Source organism: Arvicola amphibius, chromosome 1 (genome assembly GCF_903992535.2).
Source record: "Arvicola amphibius chromosome 1, mArvAmp1.2, whole genome shotgun sequence".
Classification (NCBI taxonomy): domain Eukaryota; kingdom Metazoa; phylum Chordata; class Mammalia; order Rodentia; family Cricetidae; genus Arvicola; species Arvicola amphibius.
Genome location: NC_052047.1, coordinates 177,799,037 through 177,818,700, shown reverse-complemented (window position 1 = coordinate 177,818,700; position 19,664 = coordinate 177,799,037). Strand labels below are relative to the sequence as shown.

At 41.4% G+C, this 19,664-nt stretch overlaps 1 protein-coding gene across 1 annotated transcript in view; it reads right to left on the bottom strand.

Moving 5' to 3' along the window:
* Kif11 (kinesin family member 11) overlaps nt 1–18,645 on the bottom strand; it is a 50,295-nt gene extending 31,650 nt beyond the window's left edge. The window contains exons 1-9 of the mRNA XM_038343930.1: nt 18,533–18,645; nt 7,561–7,693; nt 7,295–7,392; nt 7,126–7,204; nt 4,435–4,620; nt 4,202–4,326; nt 2,283–2,373; nt 1,799–2,041; nt 293–388 (exon numbers count right to left, since the gene is read on the bottom strand). Of these exons, the coding sequence (XP_038199858.1) occupies nt 293–388; nt 1,799–2,041; nt 2,283–2,373; nt 4,202–4,326; nt 4,435–4,620; nt 7,126–7,204; nt 7,295–7,392; nt 7,561–7,693; nt 18,533–18,609 (1,128 nt within the window). The 5' untranslated portion in view covers nt 18,610–18,645. The remainder of the gene's footprint in view (nt 1–292; nt 389–1,798; nt 2,042–2,282; nt 2,374–4,201; nt 4,327–4,434; nt 4,621–7,125; nt 7,205–7,294; nt 7,393–7,560; nt 7,694–18,532) is intronic.
* Between the last annotated feature and the right edge of the window lie 1,019 nt (nt 18,646–19,664).

Below are 19,664 nucleotides of genomic sequence, written 5' to 3'. Positions count from 1 at the left end.
TAACAAATGTCTACAACAAGACATTTAACAAATCCTGATTAAAGGTGAACTGTTGCTATTCTTAGTCAGGCCTAGTGGGACACGACTTTAATCCCAAGCACATGGGAGACAGAGACAGGCAGATCTCTGAGTTAGAGGCCAACCTCGTCTACAGAATGAGTTCCAGGACAGCCAGGGTTACACAAAGAAACCCTGTCTTGAGGGGAAAAAGAAAATTACTATATCTGTTGCTAATCATGTATTTCAGACATGCCAAACACAATTACATTATTCCATACAAATTCACAATTACCTTAATAAGAGCTTTTTTGGTGAGTTTCTGATTAACCTCAGGTTTATTCATTATGTTCTTTGCTCTGTGAGCATATTCCAATGTACTCAGAGTTTCCTGTCAGGAAAAGGAAAGATTAATTACTGAAGGCATGAGGATGAAGATAAGACACTTCTGTTAAAACGTACGTGGGAGAGGGAGAACGCTTTTGGTGATACAGCTGTCTGAGTCATTTCTGCTTTTATAAGTAACCCCAATAAAACCCATTCGTTCACCAAGGTGAGCTCTGGCAATGTCTTTGCTTTTGGTCTGGCATGCACTCTATCTGAGGTGAGTGGACATTTGTCCATGAGATTCAAGGAACACTGTCACACAACACCTATATCCATATAATTAAATATTACACACCCATAAAAAGAAAGTAGTGTTGATATGTAGCACAATTTCAACATAGCACAATAATATATCATAATGAAAATAGTGTGCTAAGTATAAGTCAATGTTCCAAAAAAAGTCTTGACTCGGTCTGAGTTCTCAATGAACCCCTACACAGCATGCAGCACTACTGACCCTCAGCAATTTTTTTATGTGTATGGGTGTTTTGCCTGTATGTATAAAACTGTGCACTCTGTGTGGGTCTAGCGCTTAAGGAAGCCAGAAGAGGACATCAGTTATAACTAGAGTTATAGATGGTTGTGGGTCACCATGCTGGTGCTAAAAATCCAACAAGGGCCCACTGGAAGAGCAGCCAAAGGTTCTAATCTTTGAGCCATTTTCCCAGCCCCAGCAATTTTTTTTTAATATATGAAGGATTAGCAAGATGAGCAAAGGCACTTGCCATCAAGTCAAATGACTTCAACTTGATCCCCGGAGCCCATATGGTAGAAGTGACAACCACAAGTTGTTTTCTGATCCCAATCTGTATACCCACACACATACATACACAAAATAAGTAAACAAATAAATATAAAAGTTATTTTAGCTGGGTGATGGTGGCACACGCCTTTTATCCCAGTATTCAGGAGGCAGAGGCAGCCTCATCTATAGAGTGAGTACCAGGACAGCCAGGGCTACACAGAGAAACCCTGTCTTGAAAAACAAAAACAAAGAATTTTTTTTTTTAAATTATCAAGCCAGTTTGATACAGCACATGCCTACTGTCACAGCACTCTGGAAATTGAGGCAAGAAGAACACAAGTCTTAGCCAACCTGAAAGACACAGAAAATTTTACCTCAAAAGAAAACTAGCAAAGAGAGAGTGACAGAGAGACAGAGAGAGAGAGAGAGACAGAGACAGAAAGAGAGATAGACAGAGAGAGACAGAGAGAGAGAAGAAAAAATGGAACCACTTTGGAAGTCATCACCAGCTTTTTATTGTAGTAGCAACCTCAAGATATGTTCATATACAATGTCCAGCTTCCTATATATTACAGTATAGAATGAAGCAAGTAAAGTGAACTTTAAAAATATGACAGTTAAGAAAGGCTTACAGTTCCCACATCTGTAGCTTTCTCTCAAAGGGCTTACCTCAAGATTGAGAGACGCAGGGGAAATGGTTGCAATTATAGATGTTCTTGTACGCCCCCCAAGAGAATCTTGCAGGATTCTAGTTAATTTAGATTCTCGATAAGGAATATGAGGTGTTCTTTCCACCAGAGCAGTAATAACTCTTCCCAAAGTTAACAGGGACTGATTGATATTCCCAGCTTCCCGGGCCCTCTTGTCAACAGCTCCAGAACGCCCAATATTTTCACTTCCTGCAAGATCAACCTTTAATTTAAAAAGAAAATGTCAATCTATTGTATTTGGATTCAAAGATTTGTATTCTTTTATATCTTTTATTATATATAATGTACTAAATGGCTAGCAAAATAAACTTTCCACAAATTTCTTCTTCTACTCCAAAGTAATTAATGGAGTTAACTATAAAAATACTGTATGTAAGTGAAATCCCAAGCATCTCTAGGAAGTAATCAAGAATAACACAGTGGCATTAAGGCAGGATGCTTACCAAATTCAACTTTCCAATTTTAACAAGCTCTTCTCCATCAATTGTAGTTTCCTTCATATGTATTGTAACAGAAAAAACTGAATGGGAACGACTAGAAAACAAGACCAGGTTGTCCAATCATTACAATGTAAAGCACTACTCGTTCTCTACAAAATACTGAAAACCCGGAAAGGAAGATCTAAACACACAAAGGAAGACAACAATAAAACCTGCAATGATAAAATTTCTACCTGCTACCTACAATACTGACCATAAAAAAAAGCTATCTAAACTCCCCTAGAACTTTTAGGGCTGGAGATGTAAAGCCTACATCTAGTACACACCAGTTCCTGGGTTCCATCCCCAGCAACACACACACAAAGAATTTTCAGGCACCTCTGAAAAAGAGGAATGAATGTCTCAGAGAAGATAGCTCCCATCCAGAACATCGCTGCATTTGTTAATGTGATCAGCAGTGGAAAATAAAGTAACTTTTAATTTTCTTTTTTATATTTTAAAAAATTCTTGTTTTTTTAAGATTTATTTATTTATTATGTATACAACATTCTGCCTCCATGTATGCTCACACGCCAGAAGAGGGCACCAGATCTCATTACAGATGGTTATGAGCCACCATGTGGTTGCTGGGGATTGAACTCATTACTTCTGGAAGAGCAGCCAGTGCTCTTAACCACTGAGCCATCTCTCTAGCCCCAGAAAATCATTTTAAAACAAAGATTTGCTCTCATTTTCTTTTTTTTTTTTTATTTATTATGTACACAGTATTCAGCCTCCATGTATGCCTGCAGCCAGATTTCATTACAGATGGTTGTGAGCCACCATGTGGTTGCTGGGAATTGAACTCAGGACCTCCGGAAGAGTAGACAGTGCTCTTAACCTCTGAGCCATCTCTCCAGCCCCTTGCTCTCAGATTCTATCAATCAAGTGATTAAGTGCTTGCCTAATATGTGTCCCATATTTAATTCCCAGTATACCTGAAAAAAAAAAAACCACAAAAGAATGAAAATTAACATGTGATTTTCTTTTTATTGAGACCATAGGATTTTTTTTCCAGTACATGTTATATAACAGTGCCTTAGAGGCCACTCTAAAAAGGTAGCTTAGCCTCTGTGCATTTCATCCTAAAATTTAATTGGGGTTCCCAGCAGATATGGTTCCATTTAAATTATTTGTTTTGTTGGTTCTTTGGTTGGTTTTGAGACAAAGGCTCACTATGTGACCTTAGAAGGCCTCAAATTCCAAAAATCCTACCAGCCTCCAAGCCTCTGTACTGGGATTAAGGTGGCTGGGATTAAGGTGAACCCTACCAGGCCCATCTTTGGTTGGGTTTTTGAGTCAACAGAAGGGTTAGAAATAAGACAGTTTGTGTTTTAAGGTTCTTTTGTTTGGAAGCAAGGTCTCAGTGTGTAGCCTAGCTGGCCTACTTATATATGTCCTTCTGAACTCCAGCTCCTGAGCCTCTTTCCTCAGCCTCTCAAATGCTGGAATCACAGACATGAACCACCACACCACAGGCAGCAGACCATCATTTGAAAAAGAATTCTGTTTTTAAAACTTTACTACTTGCTGGGCGGTGGTGGCGCACGCCTTTAATCCCAGCACTCAGGAGGCAGAGGCAGGCGGATCTCTGAGTTCGAGGCCAGCCTGGTCTACAAGAGCTAGTTTCAGGACAGGCTCTAGAAAATACAGGGAAACCCTGTCTCGAAAAACCAAAAAACTTTACTACTTCTGCAATAATCTTTGTTTCCTTTCAGTAATGTTCCAAAATTGCCGCCATTTTGACTCTGATGGAGGTCGAGTACCAAGAACTCCCCTTACAGCACCAAATCTTGTTAGAACGCAGTTCCCTGATCAGTCCTGACTTGACGCCTCCGGATTTCTCCTAAAGGAGAACGGAGCAAAGGAAACTACTCCCTTACCTGGAGTAAGCATTCATCAGGGTTGCTGCAGTTGTCCGTTTTGCTGCCCCCTTCTCCAAAATTTGGTAAACTTCATCTTTGTTGTGTACTGTGATTTCCTCTAAACCTTTGATTATCACTCCTCTCTGATCAAATATCAAAAGAATATCTATTACTTTGTAAAGAAAAAGTACATAGATTTTTTCAAAGACTCAGATATTAAAATTCAGAAACTTTATCTCAAACTGAGATACCTTGTTCCGGGGATCATCAAACATCTGCAGCCTCTCAGAAACATCAGTAGACGAACTAAGAAGATCAAAAAGTTCTTCGTTGTAGATTTCCAACAAGGACACTTTGACTGAAAATTCAGTGCCATTATCAGTAAGTTTCTCAAAAATTTGATGAAGAGTGCGTGGAATTATACCAGCCAAAGGATCCTGAAATTATATTAATAAGAATTAAAATAAACTAAAAAAATTGAACTCAAAATGCCATTTGCTACAACAGTTAAAATATGACAAAGCCCTCCTTCAGAGTTTATTACTGTATTTGCAATACTGAGGATTGATCCCTAGGTCTTACACATACTACGCAAGCATTCTACCAATGAGCTATATATCCCATCCCTGTTTTTCTTCAGAGGCAGGAGTCTCCCTTACATTGCTCAGGTTGGCCCCACACTCAAGATACTTCTGCCTCGGTCTCCAGGGTATCTAGAATTATGGCTGCACACCATCATACTCAAGCCTAGTTTATTTCAGGTTTATTATATAGCCTAGACTGACCCTCCATCTGCAATTCTCCTAACCCAGCCTCCCAAGGACTATATTCCAGGCACAAGTCACCACACCTGGTTTATATTTCATTTCAATATCAGCCAGTTAACCCTTCTTATCCACTTGTTCTGCATTCTACCAATCACAACAAACTACTTGAAGAAAATTCTGTCTGTACTGAACATGTACAGACATTGCCCTTTGTCACCATCCCTAAAAAATGCAATATAAACTGAGCGTGGTGATGCACGCCAAGAACCGCAGCACTTAGGATACAGAGAAGAGGATGGGTTCAAGGCCTGCCTCAGCTACATAGCAATTTTAAGGTCAGCCTGGGCTACATAAGAACCTGTCTCCAAAAAAAAAAAAAAAAAAAATCCCCCTCCCAAAACACAGCACAACAATTATTTACATAGTACTTGCATTATATTAAGTATTGTAAGAACCTACAGATGATTTAAGCTATGTACAAATACTGTCCCGTCTGATAAAAACTCCTGAGCATCCTCAAACTTAGGTGTGTGTACTAGAATCAGCTCCTCTCCCCTGATATTGAAGGTAACTACTGAGGGATCAACATGCCAAGGCAAGTTAAAAACCTAACTAATCTCATCATGTCAGAGAAGCAGGTCACTTCAGTCTCAGTTATAGTCAACCATAGTCTGAAAATAGAAAACAGAAAAGTGAGAAATAAACAGCTATGAAACTTAAAAATTGGGCATAATACAGAGTAGCATGATAAAATAATGACCATCCTTCCAGGTCATTATGAATCACGCCTTTGCCTATATCTGGTTATAATACTTGTTTGCCACTTGGTAGCACTATTGGTTATCAGAACCAATGTTCTGATAGGACAGTGTTAAATGTTTGAGTAACTCTTACTCCCAGCACTATGATATAACAACTATTTCAAGTCCAAAGGTGATACATAGTGAGTTCCAGGCCAGCCTGGATTATAAGTATAAGACCTTGGCTCAAAAAGCCAAAATACTGATAATAATAGTAGTAATGATAATAATTTTAAACTATTGCTAAAGCACAATAAATAGTATAAAATTGAAACAGAAACCATATCTGAATAACACATTATATAATATTGTTACATTTCTTATGTTATAGTACTAGTTATTCTTGATAAATTTTTATTATGCCAAATTTATGAAGTAGATGAAATCATAGGTACACCCGTTAAGAAAAGAAATGGTATATACACTATTCACTATTTTAGGTACCCATTATGGGTCTTGAAACACTAAACCATTTCCCTACAGATAAAACAGGGTGGTAGAGGGAAGGACTACATTCTGCTCCTGCTATTCTGGAGGGATTTTTTGTTTTGTTTTGTTTTGTTTTTTGTCTCATTTTTTTGTTTTTTCTGAGACACGGTTTCTGTGTAGCTTTGGAGCCTATCCTGGAACTCATTCTGTAGACCAGGCTGGCCTTGAACACACAGAGATCCACCTGTCTCTGCCTCCCAAGTGCTGAGATTAAAGGTGTGTGCTACCACCGCTTGGGTGCTATTCTGAAGTGTAAGTAGGACCCCTCCCCCCTCCTTTTTTTTTTGAAGGGGAAGGTTGAGACAGGGTTTCTCTGTATAACAGCTCTGGCTCTCCTGGAACTCACTCTGAGACCAGGATGGAATGCAAGATGCTCTTGCATCTGCCTCCTGAGTGCTAGGATCAAAGAAAGGCATGCACCACCACCACCTGGCAACTAGACCCCTCTTTTTTATCACTTAACTATATTGTATGCATTGTTCTTTTTTTTTTTAATTTATTTATTTATTTATTATGTATACAATACTCTGTTTGTGTCTGCAGGCCAGAAGAGGGCAGCAGACCTCATTACAGATGGTTGTGAGCCACCATGTGGTTGCTGGGAATTGAACTCATGACCTTTGGAAGAGCAGGCAATGCTCTTAACCCCTGAGCCATCTCTCCAGCCCTGTATGCATTGTTCTTATCTCACTCATTGAGACCATACATTTCTGATACATCAGTAAATTTTACTTAAGTACCATTTATTGTACTTTAATATAGAGAACTTAAGTTCATGGTTAACATGATTCTCTGATCTTCTGCATCTCAGAGACCCATAACCAGGTTGTAGTTGGCCAAAATTTTGCCACACTCAAGATAAAAGGACATTATAAACAATAAATACCTCCTCCCAGGTATATACTTCATTAGGTGATCTTTCACCTTCCATCGTAAAAGTTTTTCCAGTGCCAGTCTGCCCGTATCTGTCAAGATTTCAAAAAAAGTATTAAATCAAAAACAAATACACACATCTAAACTTTCTCATCAACTTGAAAATTAGTTGTTTTGCTTACGCAAAGATGGTGCAGTTATAGCCCATAATAACTTCATCTAGAATTGGACAGACAACACTTCGGTAAACATCAATCTGTTTCGTAGATGCTCCAAACACCTATTTAAGAAAGAGAGAAATGCACTGAAAACACATCATTCATGGTAATGATTTTGCCCACTAGAAACTCGCTCAACAAACTTGAAGACAAAGTTCAGAAGTATATACCATTCTCCCAGGATCACTTTACTTTAGTGAGTAAGCAGAGAAGGCAGAAGAGGTACGCACCATATCAAAAGTGTACGTCTTCCTGGAGGTCTTGTCAGTCAGCCCTGCAGTGCGCACACTGACTTCTTTCCGCGCGTTGTCACATTCCACTACCGAGTGGGCGTTAGCTTTCCGCTCTGCTAAATTAAATGGTCTGAAAAAAAATACACAACATTAGGAACTTTTAGTTAACAAGTGTTAACAAGTGAAATAACATCCTTAACTATATTAATCAAGAAAATGTGCACAGCTGGGCAGTGGTGGCTCGGGCCTCTAATCCCAGCACTGGGAAGTAAATAGGCAGATTTCTGAGCTCAAAGCCGTCCTAGTCTACAAAGTGAGTTCTAGGCAGCCAGAGCTAAAGAGAGAAACCATTTATTGAAAAACCCGGGGGGCGGGGTGGGGAGGGCGATACGGGACAAATAGAAAAAACAAAAAACCAGAAGAAGACATCTGTAGTCTTCATTCTAAAGAAATGCCTAGACTTAAAGTAGTATTATTTCCGAAGGGCTCAAGGGATCAGTGAATAAAGTACTGGCAGTCCAAGAGTGAAGAGCAGGTTGGACCCCAGAGCTCACTGAAAAGCCTAGTTGAATGAGATGTCTGAGAAGATCTGATGAGAAGATGCAGTGTTGTTCTCTGGGCTCGCTGGGATGCTCGCCTGTGCTCTGCATCCAGATGTCTTGGTTGCTTATCTGGTCGGCTGTTCTGTTTGTTTCTCTTCCATCCATGCCAATGGTCTGTCCCTGGGGAATATCTGAACTGCTTTCTATTTTAATAAAAAATAGTTTTACTTAAAAAAAAAAAAAAAAGGCGCCGGGCGGTGGTGGCGCACGCCTTTAATCCCAGCACTCGGGAGGCAGAGGTAGGCGGATCTCTGTGAGTTCGAGGCCAGCCAAGTCTACAAGAGCTAGTTCCAGGACAGGCTCTAAAAAAAAAGCTGCAGAGAAACCCTGTCTCGAAAAACAAAAAAAAAAAAAAAAAAAAAAAAAAAAGCAAGTATGTGTAAGCCTCCTGGGTAGAGGTGCTTGCCACCAAGCCTGAGAAGATGAGCTCAACCCCTAGAACCCATACAGTGAAAGAAATCTACCCCCACAAGCTGTCCTCCGTCCTCTACATATGCCTCCAACCAAAAGTAAATGAACAGAGAAATAAATGTTTTTTATTTCCTGAGCTTATGATGAAACTCAACTGGAAGTATGTCTGGCATGCACCTGTCTCAAAAAGAAACCCAGGGATTCCTTCTCATAGTCTTCTTCTCCCCATAAACACTGCCACATTCAATTTTTGCTGTATGTTCCCATCACATTCCTTTTCAAACGTCATCTCTCATAATCACCTGTTAGTGTCTAACAGAACTCAGACTAGGATATTTGTTTAGTTTACTATATCCCAGGACCCAGCACTATGCTTGGCTCTATGTCAAGCTATATTACTTAATAAATGTCATCCCAAGAGGAATGATAAAAAAAACTAAGTAAACTGAAAATTAAAACAACCTATTTTATTTCTGGGAACTGTAACCTTTAACAGTCTTGCTATAGCATTATCAGTTTAGCTCCATTTAATCCCTGTCAAAAAACCATAGTCCACAGAATAGCATTCTTAACATTTCACTTATACACTTAATATTTACCTGAGCCAAAGGAAACAACTTGGGTTATTTATCCCACTCAGTATATAAGGAAGGTCTAAGTAGAAAATCTCTTCCCTCACTGCTAGACAACCAAGGTGTTATTCATTTATGATGCATACCTCGACTTTTCCTGTACCTAATTCACTAACATATTACTGGGAGGTCAGAGGAACAAATCTGTGACCTCCTGGCTAAGAGTAGCTGTCATTTTGTCACTATACTGAAGCCTGCACAATGCACAGTACCAACGGGAATATACATTACGAAGAATTCACTAAAAACTAAGTCTATTGCAGTAAGATTATCAAGTATAATGGATTTGTTTTCATTAACTAAAGCTTTTCCAATTAGTCTTCTATTCCCAGCATCTCTACATTACTTTCTTGCATGAATATGAAATTAAGCTACAGCTCTTTTCCATCTTCCTCTCGGAGAGGCGGCTTCGCCTCCACCTCTCTCCCCATCTCCCTTCCCCCTTCATTACCCCCTTGAATATTCAACCGCACTCTGTTAAAAAAAAAAAAAAGAAATTAAGCTACAGAACGCATGTCATTCAAATTGTCAGGAAAGAATAATAAGAAATTTATACAGATCACACATTACTAAAAATTATGAAAACACATGCTGGGCATGGTGACACATGTCATTAATCCTAGCACTCAGGAGGCAGAGGAAGGAGGAGCCGGTGAATTACTGAATTACAGGCCAGCCTGTCTATATAGCAAGGTACAGGACAGCTATGGGGGTGGGGGTGGGGGTAGGGATAGAATTGTAAAACTCTCGAGATATTCTTTAGAGACTGTCAGGGCTACCAGAAAAAAAGTACTTCCAATCTACTATTTTCCTGCCCAGATTTCTCTAACTAAAAATTGCAAGGATCTTGCTAATTATCTTGACAAACTCAATCAATTTGGGGCCTCAATACAGATAGATAAAACCTTCAAGCCAAAATGGTAAGGGAGGGACACTAAAGATTTTTTAAAAAATTTTTAAAAGTCTAATGTTACTCCACAAATATTCAGCATCATATACTCATTATATGATAGAAAGTAGGGATAAACTAGTGAACAAAACAAAAATCAGAAAACAAGTTGGGAGCTAGAGAGCTAGCTCAGCAATTAAGAACCCACATTGGAGCTGGGCGATGGTGGCGCACGCCTTTAATCCCAGCACTCGGGAGGCAGAGGCAGGCGGATCTCTGTGAGTTCGAGACCAGCCCGGTCTACAGAGCTAGCTCCAGGACAGGCTCCAAAGCCACAGAGAAACCCTGTCTCAAAAAACAAAAAACAAAAACAAAAACAAAACAAAAAAAGAACCCACATTGGATCCAGGGGATCCAACAGCCTCTTCTTAACTCCAGGGACATCAAACTCCCATGCACCTAACTATACACACATATACACATACTTAAAAATAAAAATCTTTTTAAAAGGGCTGCTGTGGCTGTTGCTTAGCTGATAGGAGTTGCTTGCTTGCCTAAGATGCACAGGGCCATAGACTTGATCCCCAGCACCACATACAATAGACACTGTGGTGCACACCAGTGGTCCCAGCACTCAGGAAGTGGAGGCAGAAAGACAAGGTGTTTAAGAACAAGGTCACTGTATAGTGATATTTTATTTATGTTTTAATAAATAAAGCTTGCCTGAAGAGCAGAGGGTAAAACTAAGCCAGTAGAGGCCAGGCAGTGGTGTCACACACCTTCAATCCCAGCACTAAAGGGGAACATAGGACAGAAAAGGACAGAGGCTCAGGGCTCAGTCTGCAGTCGTCCAGCGTTGGAAGAGGCAAGACGTGTTTAGTGGCTGGGCTATTTTGCTTTTCTGATCTTCAGCTTCAATCCCAATATCTGTCTCTGGGTTTTTAATTATTTATGCTGCACCACTGGGCACATCAAATTCCATCTCAAAAGAAAAAAAGAAAAACTAAACGAAAACATATCACCAAATCCTCCTCAGGAAACTTACAACAGTTGGAAGAGATTACCAAATAAATATATTAGCTACTAATATACTAAAAATAAAACTAAGCAAACTAAGGGGGCATAGGAAGTGATAAGACAATAGATGAGTAGTATTTTGGGGTGATCATGAGATGCTTCCCAATGAGGTGACATGTGAGCAGAATTTAAATGTGAAGAGATCAGACATGCAGGTATTGCTTTCCAGAGAGACAACAGAAACTACAGGGTCTTAATATGCACAGCAGATGCATTAACTGTAGTTTCAAGTGAGGCAGTGGTGCAGGCCTTTAATCCCAGTGCTTGGAAGGCAGAGGCAGGCGGATCTCTGTGAGTTCGAGGTCCACAGAACAAGTTCCAGGATAGCCAAGGCTACACAGAAACCTAGTTTGGAAAAAAAAAATTTGTAGTTTCGAATTCAATTTGCTAGTACCACACATAAATAAGTAAATAAAGTGTGCTTAAATGATCAAGAATCAACAAAGAAAGCAGAAGGAAAATAAGAAAACATTTGGAAATTAAAACAGAGCACACCCCGAGGTAGGGGAGGGAACTATATGTGACCTGAAAGCAGAAGGGGGCATTTAGAGAAAGGCGACCCAACAAAAGGGGTTAAGGAAGATGAGGGCTGGTAGCGAGGTGAGTAATGAAAAAGCCTACATACATAATATGTATGGAAATGCCTGCAGGAAACCATGAGCGATGGCTCTTATGCAAACCTTCTCACACACACACACACACACACACACACACACACACACACACACACACACGGGGAAGGGGGGCAGGCAAAATTGATTTTTAAAAAAAAAGGCTATAATAAAGCAAAGTGAATGTTCAATGCTAAGCAGTATAAATCCTTATATTAAGAACCAAGAAAGATCCAAGGACAGCCTAACACTAAAATTTAGACAAATAAATCTCAAAGCCAGAAGGTAGGAAATAATAAAGAGTAAAGATAAAACTGAAAACTAGAGAAAAACAATGAAGATCAACAAATTGACAAGGGGCTGGCGAAATGGCACAGAGGTTAAGAGCACTGGCTGCTCTTCCAGAGGTCCTGGGGTTCACTTCCCAGCAACCACATAGTGGCTCATAGCCATCTGTAATGAGATCTGGTACCCTCTTCTGGTGTGCAGGCAAAATGCAGACAGAACATTGTATACATAATAAATAAATTTAAAAAAACAAATGAATGAATAAATTGGCAAGCCTTAGCTAGGTGTACTAAGAAAATGGCTTAAATTTAACTAGAGGTGAAAGTGCTGATAATTCTATTAATTTTACAGAAATAACAACAACTGTGAACCAACAATTGTTGCTCAGCTGAAGAAATACAAAAACTTAAACTTAAGGCCAAATCAGAGGTGGGGGCAGGGGCGGGAAGTGAGAGTGGTAGCATCATCTCCTAACGAAGTCCTCTTCCTCAGCTCCATCTTCTGAGAACAGCAGGGCTGAGAGGCTCCAGGAGCTATAGACTCTAGAGGAAACTGGCTAGGGAAGACAACGCAGACCAAGGCTTGTGCAACCCTTGTGCACCCTCACGGGAGAGCATCACTCCAGAAAGAGCAGATATACTTCTTGCAGACACACTACTAGCAAATGATGGACCCTAAGCCAGTGCAAGGGAGAGAGAGACCCTCACCAAAAGTAGTCAGGACAAACTGGAAGGTAAAAGCCCATGGTTTTCTGTTCTGCAAAAATGAGAAGTCTGGCTCCCAAATCTCAATTCAAGAGAAGACAGGCTGAGCTGGGTGGCAACTGCACCTGGGACCTGTCAGTGTGGTGCTCCTCCTATATGGCAACTCTCAAGTCCTGTGAAGTCCTGGATTTCTCTAGTAAAGCTAGTTTACCCAGGAAAACGGATGGAGGAAGAGGAAAAGGAAGGAGAGACTAACCCCTGAACCTGGTGGTTTCAAAGAGAATTCTGCCAAACAATTCAAGAACTATTATTAATTTCCATGCCCTTTGAGAAAAAAAAGTAAGGGAGGTGTGGTGGTTTGAAAAGGTCCCTAAAGGCCCATAGGGGGTGGTACTATTAGGAGGTGTGGCCTTGGAGGAAGTGTGTCACTGGGAGTGGGCTTTGAGGTTTCAGGTACAAGCCACACCCAGATACATTCTCTTCCTGCTGCCAGTCAATCTAGATATAGAACTCAGCTTTCTCTCCAGCACCACATCTGCCTCCATGCCACCATGCTTCCCATCATGATGACAATGAACTAAACAAACCTCTGAACTGTAACCCAGCCCCAATTAAATGTTTTCCTTTATAAGATTTGTCTCTTCACAACAATAGAAACCCTACCAGATACAGGAAGGGAGTACTTCCCAACTCATACCTTATACTTCTTGCTTTCTCTTTCTTTTTAAGAAGGTTCATCCTGATGTCAAAACTACATAAAGGCACAAGAAAACTACAGATCATTATCACTATTCCCTATGAATTCAAAACCATAGAGCCATGATGGTGGATTCTGGTGTACTGCCCTCCCACCAAGGGGGGAGTCAACAAAATATTAGCAAACTGAATTTAGAAGCATGAATTATGTACATGACCAATGCAAGGATGACTTACAAAAGCTAATCAATGAAAAACTTTCCTGTTAATTGATGCAGAAACAGTATTTTGACAAAATTTAAATCCACTTTCTGTTAAAAATGTTCAAGGACCAAAAACTACAAGGAAAATAATTCTAATAAAAGCCAAATTTTTTTGGGGGGGGGGGCTAGAGAGATGGCTCAGCGGTTTAGAGTACTGGCTACTCTTCCAGAGGACCTGGGTTCAAGTTCCAGCACCCACATGGCAGCTCACAACTGTCTTGTAACTCCAGTTCCAGGGGATCCAACACACTTACACAGACATTCATGCAGACAAAACAGCAATGCACATAAAATAAAAATAAATAATTTAAAAAAAGCCAAACGGGGCTGGAGAGATAGCTCAGGGGTTAGGAGCACTGACTGTTCATCCAGTGTTCAATTCCCAGCACCCACATAGCAGCTCACAACTGTCTGTAACTCCAGTTTCAGGGGACCTGACACCCTCATATTAACGTACATAAAATAAAGTTAAATACATTTTTTAAAAAGTCAAATATTAGAAATTCACAGAATACTTAGGAGCACTTGCTGCTTTTCCAGAGGACCTGAGTTTAGTTTTCTAGCACCCATGTTTGTGGCTTACAACTGCCTGTAACTTCAGCTTCAAGTAATGCAATGCTCTCTTTTGCCCTCTGCAGGCAGACACAGACAGGTATAGTGCACGTGTGCTGGAGACCAAGGTCAAGGCCTTCTACAAGCTGGGTTGGGTAAATATTTCCCCTCAGAGTTACATCCTCACCCCAGTTTTTTTGTTTTTGTTTTTTCTTTTTAAGAAACAGGATCTTGCTAGATGTCTAAGCTGATCTTGAACTCCTGGATTTAGACACTCCTCTTGCCTTGCCCTCTTAAATAACTAGGAGAGACCCTTAATGATAAAACACACATACACGTAAGACAAGTAAATTAATTCAGAGACTACTTGAGAGAAGAAACGAAATCAGCTAAAGATGAGGAAGGTCAAAGGGGAGAGCAGTGGGGGAAGAAAACAATCAAATCATAAGTATATGAAGATGCCATGATGAAATCCTATACTTCGTATTTTAAACCAGAACAAAAATTTTAAATTAAGGGCCAGTGAGGTAGGTCAATGGGAAATGGCACGTCCCACCAAATCTGACAACCTGGGTTCAGTTCCAGGGACCCAAAGGGTAAGAGGCTAGAACAAACTCCTGTGTTGTCTTTGCATGGCTAAAGGCTGTCGTGGCATGTGTGCATAGGCATGTGCTTGAACACGCAGAACACATGCAATTAAAAACACACAAAACAAAAACCTTTTAATTACAAATTAAAAGTAGGGACAGTAGAGATAGGTCAGAGGCTAAGAAAGCTTACTGCTCTTCCCAAGGACCTGAGTTCACTTCCCAATACCCAAGTCTAGTGGCTCGTAACAGCCTCCAACTCCAGCCCCAAGTAATCCAGTGCCCTCTTCTGGCTCCTGCAAGCAGGCACACATATGGTGGACGTTCAGACATACACCATTCACGTAATGAAATTAAATCTTTGTATTTAAAAGTTTTAAATAATAAACTCAACAAAAGTATCAAGATACAGCCAGGGCAGGTTAAGAAGGGTAACATGGCAAAAGCATTTTCTGGATCAAGTCTATAAGACCTGAGTTAAAAGTCTGGATTTCATAGTGGATACAATAGACTTCCAAAAGTTGTATTCTGTTCTACACACACACACACCCTGTGGCACATGAATGCTGGCACTGACGTACACATCATATACACATATAATAAGATTGAAAACTAGCAAGTAAAAATCAATTGCACTTACATATTCCAGCAGTAAACAGTCCAAAAGAAAGTTACAGAACTAATTCAATTTGAAATAACATCAAGAACAAATTAATTTAATCAGGTAGTTAAAAAGATTTGTAAAATGGAAATTACAAAACATTACTGAAACCAGTTATAGCAAATTTCAACACTTGGGAAGCTAAGGCAGGCAGATCAACAGGCTTTTGTGAGCCTGTTTCAGAGACACCAAAAACAAAAGACTAAAAACAAAAACCAACAAACCTGCAAAACTCACACTTCTTAGTTTTAAAACTTATTTTTAAGAGGCAGGCGGATCTCTGAGTTCAAGGCCAGCCTGATCTACAAGAGCTAGCTCCAGGACAGGCTCTAGAAACTACAGGGAAACCCTGTCTCGAAAAACCAAAAAAAAAAAAAAAAAAAAAAAAAAAACCTTATTTTAAAACTATAAGTAATAAAAAACTATATGGGACAGACATAGACAGACAGACAAAAACCAGTGGAACAGAATGCCCACAAATAAGCCCACTCATATGTGGGCAAATGATTTTAGACAAGTGTGCCAAAACTGTTCAGTAGTTAAAGAACAGTTTTTTTTTTTTAAACAACTGGTGCTAGGAAAACTGAGTATCCACATATAAAACAACAAAGCCAAATATTCCCCTAACACTATATAAAAAAAAAACCCTCAAAATGGACAAAAGACTTGCACCTAAGACTAAGACTGTGAAACAGAGAAGGAATAAAAAGCCCGACAATGTTGGCTTTAGCAATGATTCCTTGAATAAGACACCAAACACACAGGCAACAGAATTAAAAACAGGCATAGTGGCTCACACATGTAACTCTGTAACTCAGGAGGCAGAGGCAGGAGAACTTGAGCTGAAACTCAGCCTGGACAGCCAACTGAGTTTGAGACTAGCCAGAAGGCTATGAAGTGAGAGACCCTGCCACCAAACACAGATATAGGAAAAACTGGATCTAACACTCAACAGCCTGAGAAAATCTCATAATATTTAATGACAAGATTTGCACCAGAAACACTACTTGATAGAGAAAAAGCTAGCTAGAAAGGAAAATGAAAAACCTATGACAAAATTATTGTACATGACAGACACAATGTCAACATTTTTCACTGGTAAAAAATATAAAAGAAATCTCTTAAGGCAAGACTTGAAGTGTAGGAGGATAAGGACACATGGGGTTGTATTTATCAGTTTGAGTGATAATTGAAAGCTGGAGTCAGAGGTGGTTGTGAGCCACCAGGTGTAGGGGCCAGACACAGACCTCAGTCCTCTGGAAGAATGAGAAGTTCTCTTAAACTGAGCAATCTTGCTAGCCCCCCAAACTCACTTTTTACAGTTACTTTGCAGTTTGTTAATTTTTATTATTACTATGAGTATTATCTTTTCTGTGTACTATTGTTTCCTTCATCACTTGCAAAATATGTGAGTTATAAAGAACACTAACAGTGGTATGGTGGCACACTCCTTTAATCCCAGCACTTGGGAGGCAGAGGCAGGCAAGTGGATCTCTGTGAGTACCAGGCCAGCCAGGTCTACAGAGTGAGTTCCAGGACAACTAGGTCTGTTACACAAACAAACAAACCCCACCAAAATGACAGGCACAGTGGCACACATTTGTCACCCAGCACTTAGGAGGAAGAGGCAGAAGAATCAGGCCTGCAAGGTCATCTTGCGCTATGCCAAGATGCTCAAGATTAGTGTGGACTTCATGAATCTTGCGATAGGAAGGAAAAAATGGAAGGAACCCACACACATACTCAAAAACTACACACCAAAACAAAACCAAACCTTATCATTTTCAATATCTACACTTAGTCACCAAAGCTTGGTAAGCAATATAACCTAAAAGTTTTATATAATATTTCAGTTTGGTGAATACTTTTGGACTGACCAAAAAAAAAAGTTGCAACTCTCAACAGCAACCAAAGCAGATGTAAGACACACACAATATACTGGGAAAAGCACTAAAATGTTGGGGGGGAATCAATCACTACTTAAACCGCATTTTCAACAAGTATCATCCGTTCTCCGCGAGTTCATTTTAAAACTGGGTAGTGGGGTACCTGTAACGGTGAGCCAGCAATCCCAACTACCCGCCAGAGGCTGAGACAGTAAAGAAGGCTAGCTTATACCCAGGAGTTCCAGACCGGACACGGTAACGTCACAAGAACTCAAAAAATTAAAAAATTCGAGTAAGCTATTTGGATGTCAGTCAGGCGAAGAGTTGAAGCCCCACACCCTCTCTCTATTCACAATTCTCTTTTAGTCTGTGGACAAAGACAGAGAAAAAGAGAAATAGGGCCGGGCGGTGGTGGCGCGCGCCTTCAATCCCAGCACTCGGGAAGCAGAGGTAGGCGGATCTGAGAGTTCGAGGTCAGTCTAGTCTAAAGAGCGAGCTCCAGGGCAGTCGGGGCTACACAGAAAAACCCTGTCCCAAAAACTAAAAAAAAAAAGAGAGAGAGAGAAAGAGAGATGTTGCACCACAAACAAGTCCCTTAACGGTTGTGAACTTCATTAACCCACTTTACAGCTTTGCTTTCAAAGTTAACTTCAGTGACGTCTACGTGGATAATTAGAGATGAGTAAGCTATCACATCGAGAATAAAGAAAACTAGCAACTTACTCTTCCCGAGGTGCAAATAAGCCCAAGGCAAGCAAGGGTCAAACTATCTGCAAAGTCGATACGAAGCTTTATTCCCAAACTGACAAACTGCATGCAGTGGCACAGAGCAGCAGTGACACCTACACCTTCGACGATATTGGTCTTTTAAAAGGGAACGCGCTTTTCAGTGAAGCGCAATCAAGTGACATTCTAACATTCTTCCCCTCAGAAACAAACCTTAATGTAGAACTCAACCTGGTACCATTTTATCGAACAAAACACCGGGAACCTAGAAACGGGCCATTTACATCTTTTCAGAAAATGTAAACAAGGCGCTCCCGCAGACGGCCCGAGAGGGAGCCCAAGAGAGAAGCCTCCCCGTCCGGACTCCTACCAGCCTCTCCCTACCTGCAGCGCACCACCACCTGGATGTTCTTGCCCTTCTCCTCTTTCTTCTTCGAAGAAGAACTCGGCTGGGACGCCATGACGCTCGTGCCCAAACCTGCCGCCCTGGCGGCGACTCCGACGGGGTGGGACACTGGGGGCCCGCTTCCTCACGTCCGATGCTGCCGTGACCTGCAGGACCGAGACCCGCAGCTCGGCGTCCCCGCGGTGCACGCAAGCCTCTGGCCGTGGCCACCGGCCCGCCACAAGCAGACAGCCAGAAACCCCCGAGCTGGCCTCAGCACGGAAACCAGCAACGATTCGGCGCCTCAATTTGAAAAAAAGGAGTGGAGTTACGCAGCCAGTAGCGGCGAAGCACGACCCGCAGGGCATCATGGGACGCCGTGTCGTCACCGCGGCACGCTAGGGCGTGTCCGAAGGGAGAGGGAAATGGTGCCGGCTAGGGAGCCGTGCTCCTAGTTACGCGGTGAAGAGCCGCGGCTCGTTGGCTGCTGGGGCCTGGGACGCCTACGCCGCCGTACTCGCCGGGTCCTGCTCGCCCCCTGAGACCTCTCGCTTTCCGGAGAGCTGACAAACGAATGACTCGGCGGGGTTTGTGGAGGCGGCGACTGGGCCGGGGGAACTGTAAGGACGACTCCTCCGCCGCAGTGGGTGCCCGGAGATGCGTTTCTGTTCCACGGGAGCTTATGCAACTCGCGGGTGCAGGGAGAAGTGCCCACGTATCCTCCAAATACCTGCTCCACAGTCCGGACCCCCTGGTCCTCTCGGCTAATCACGGTCAGATGTGTACGGATAAACTACCGTATCCCAGAGACTCACTGGCATCTAAAGATGTCCCACAAAGTGGACATACCGGAACTCTATCTGTACGAGACAGGGTTTCTCTGTGTAGTCCTGGCTGTCCTAGAACTCACTCTGTAGACCAGGCTGAACACCAACCTGCCTCTACCGCCCAGACGTTTGGGTTTTTTTGGGGGGATAGGAGTTCACGTAGCTCAAGACGACCTCGAACTCACTGTATAACTGAGGATGACTTTGATCACCCTGCCTCCACGTCCCCAGAGCTGGGATTATAGGCATTCACCACCATACCCATTTATACTGGACTGAGGATCAAACCAAGGGCTTCTCTTGT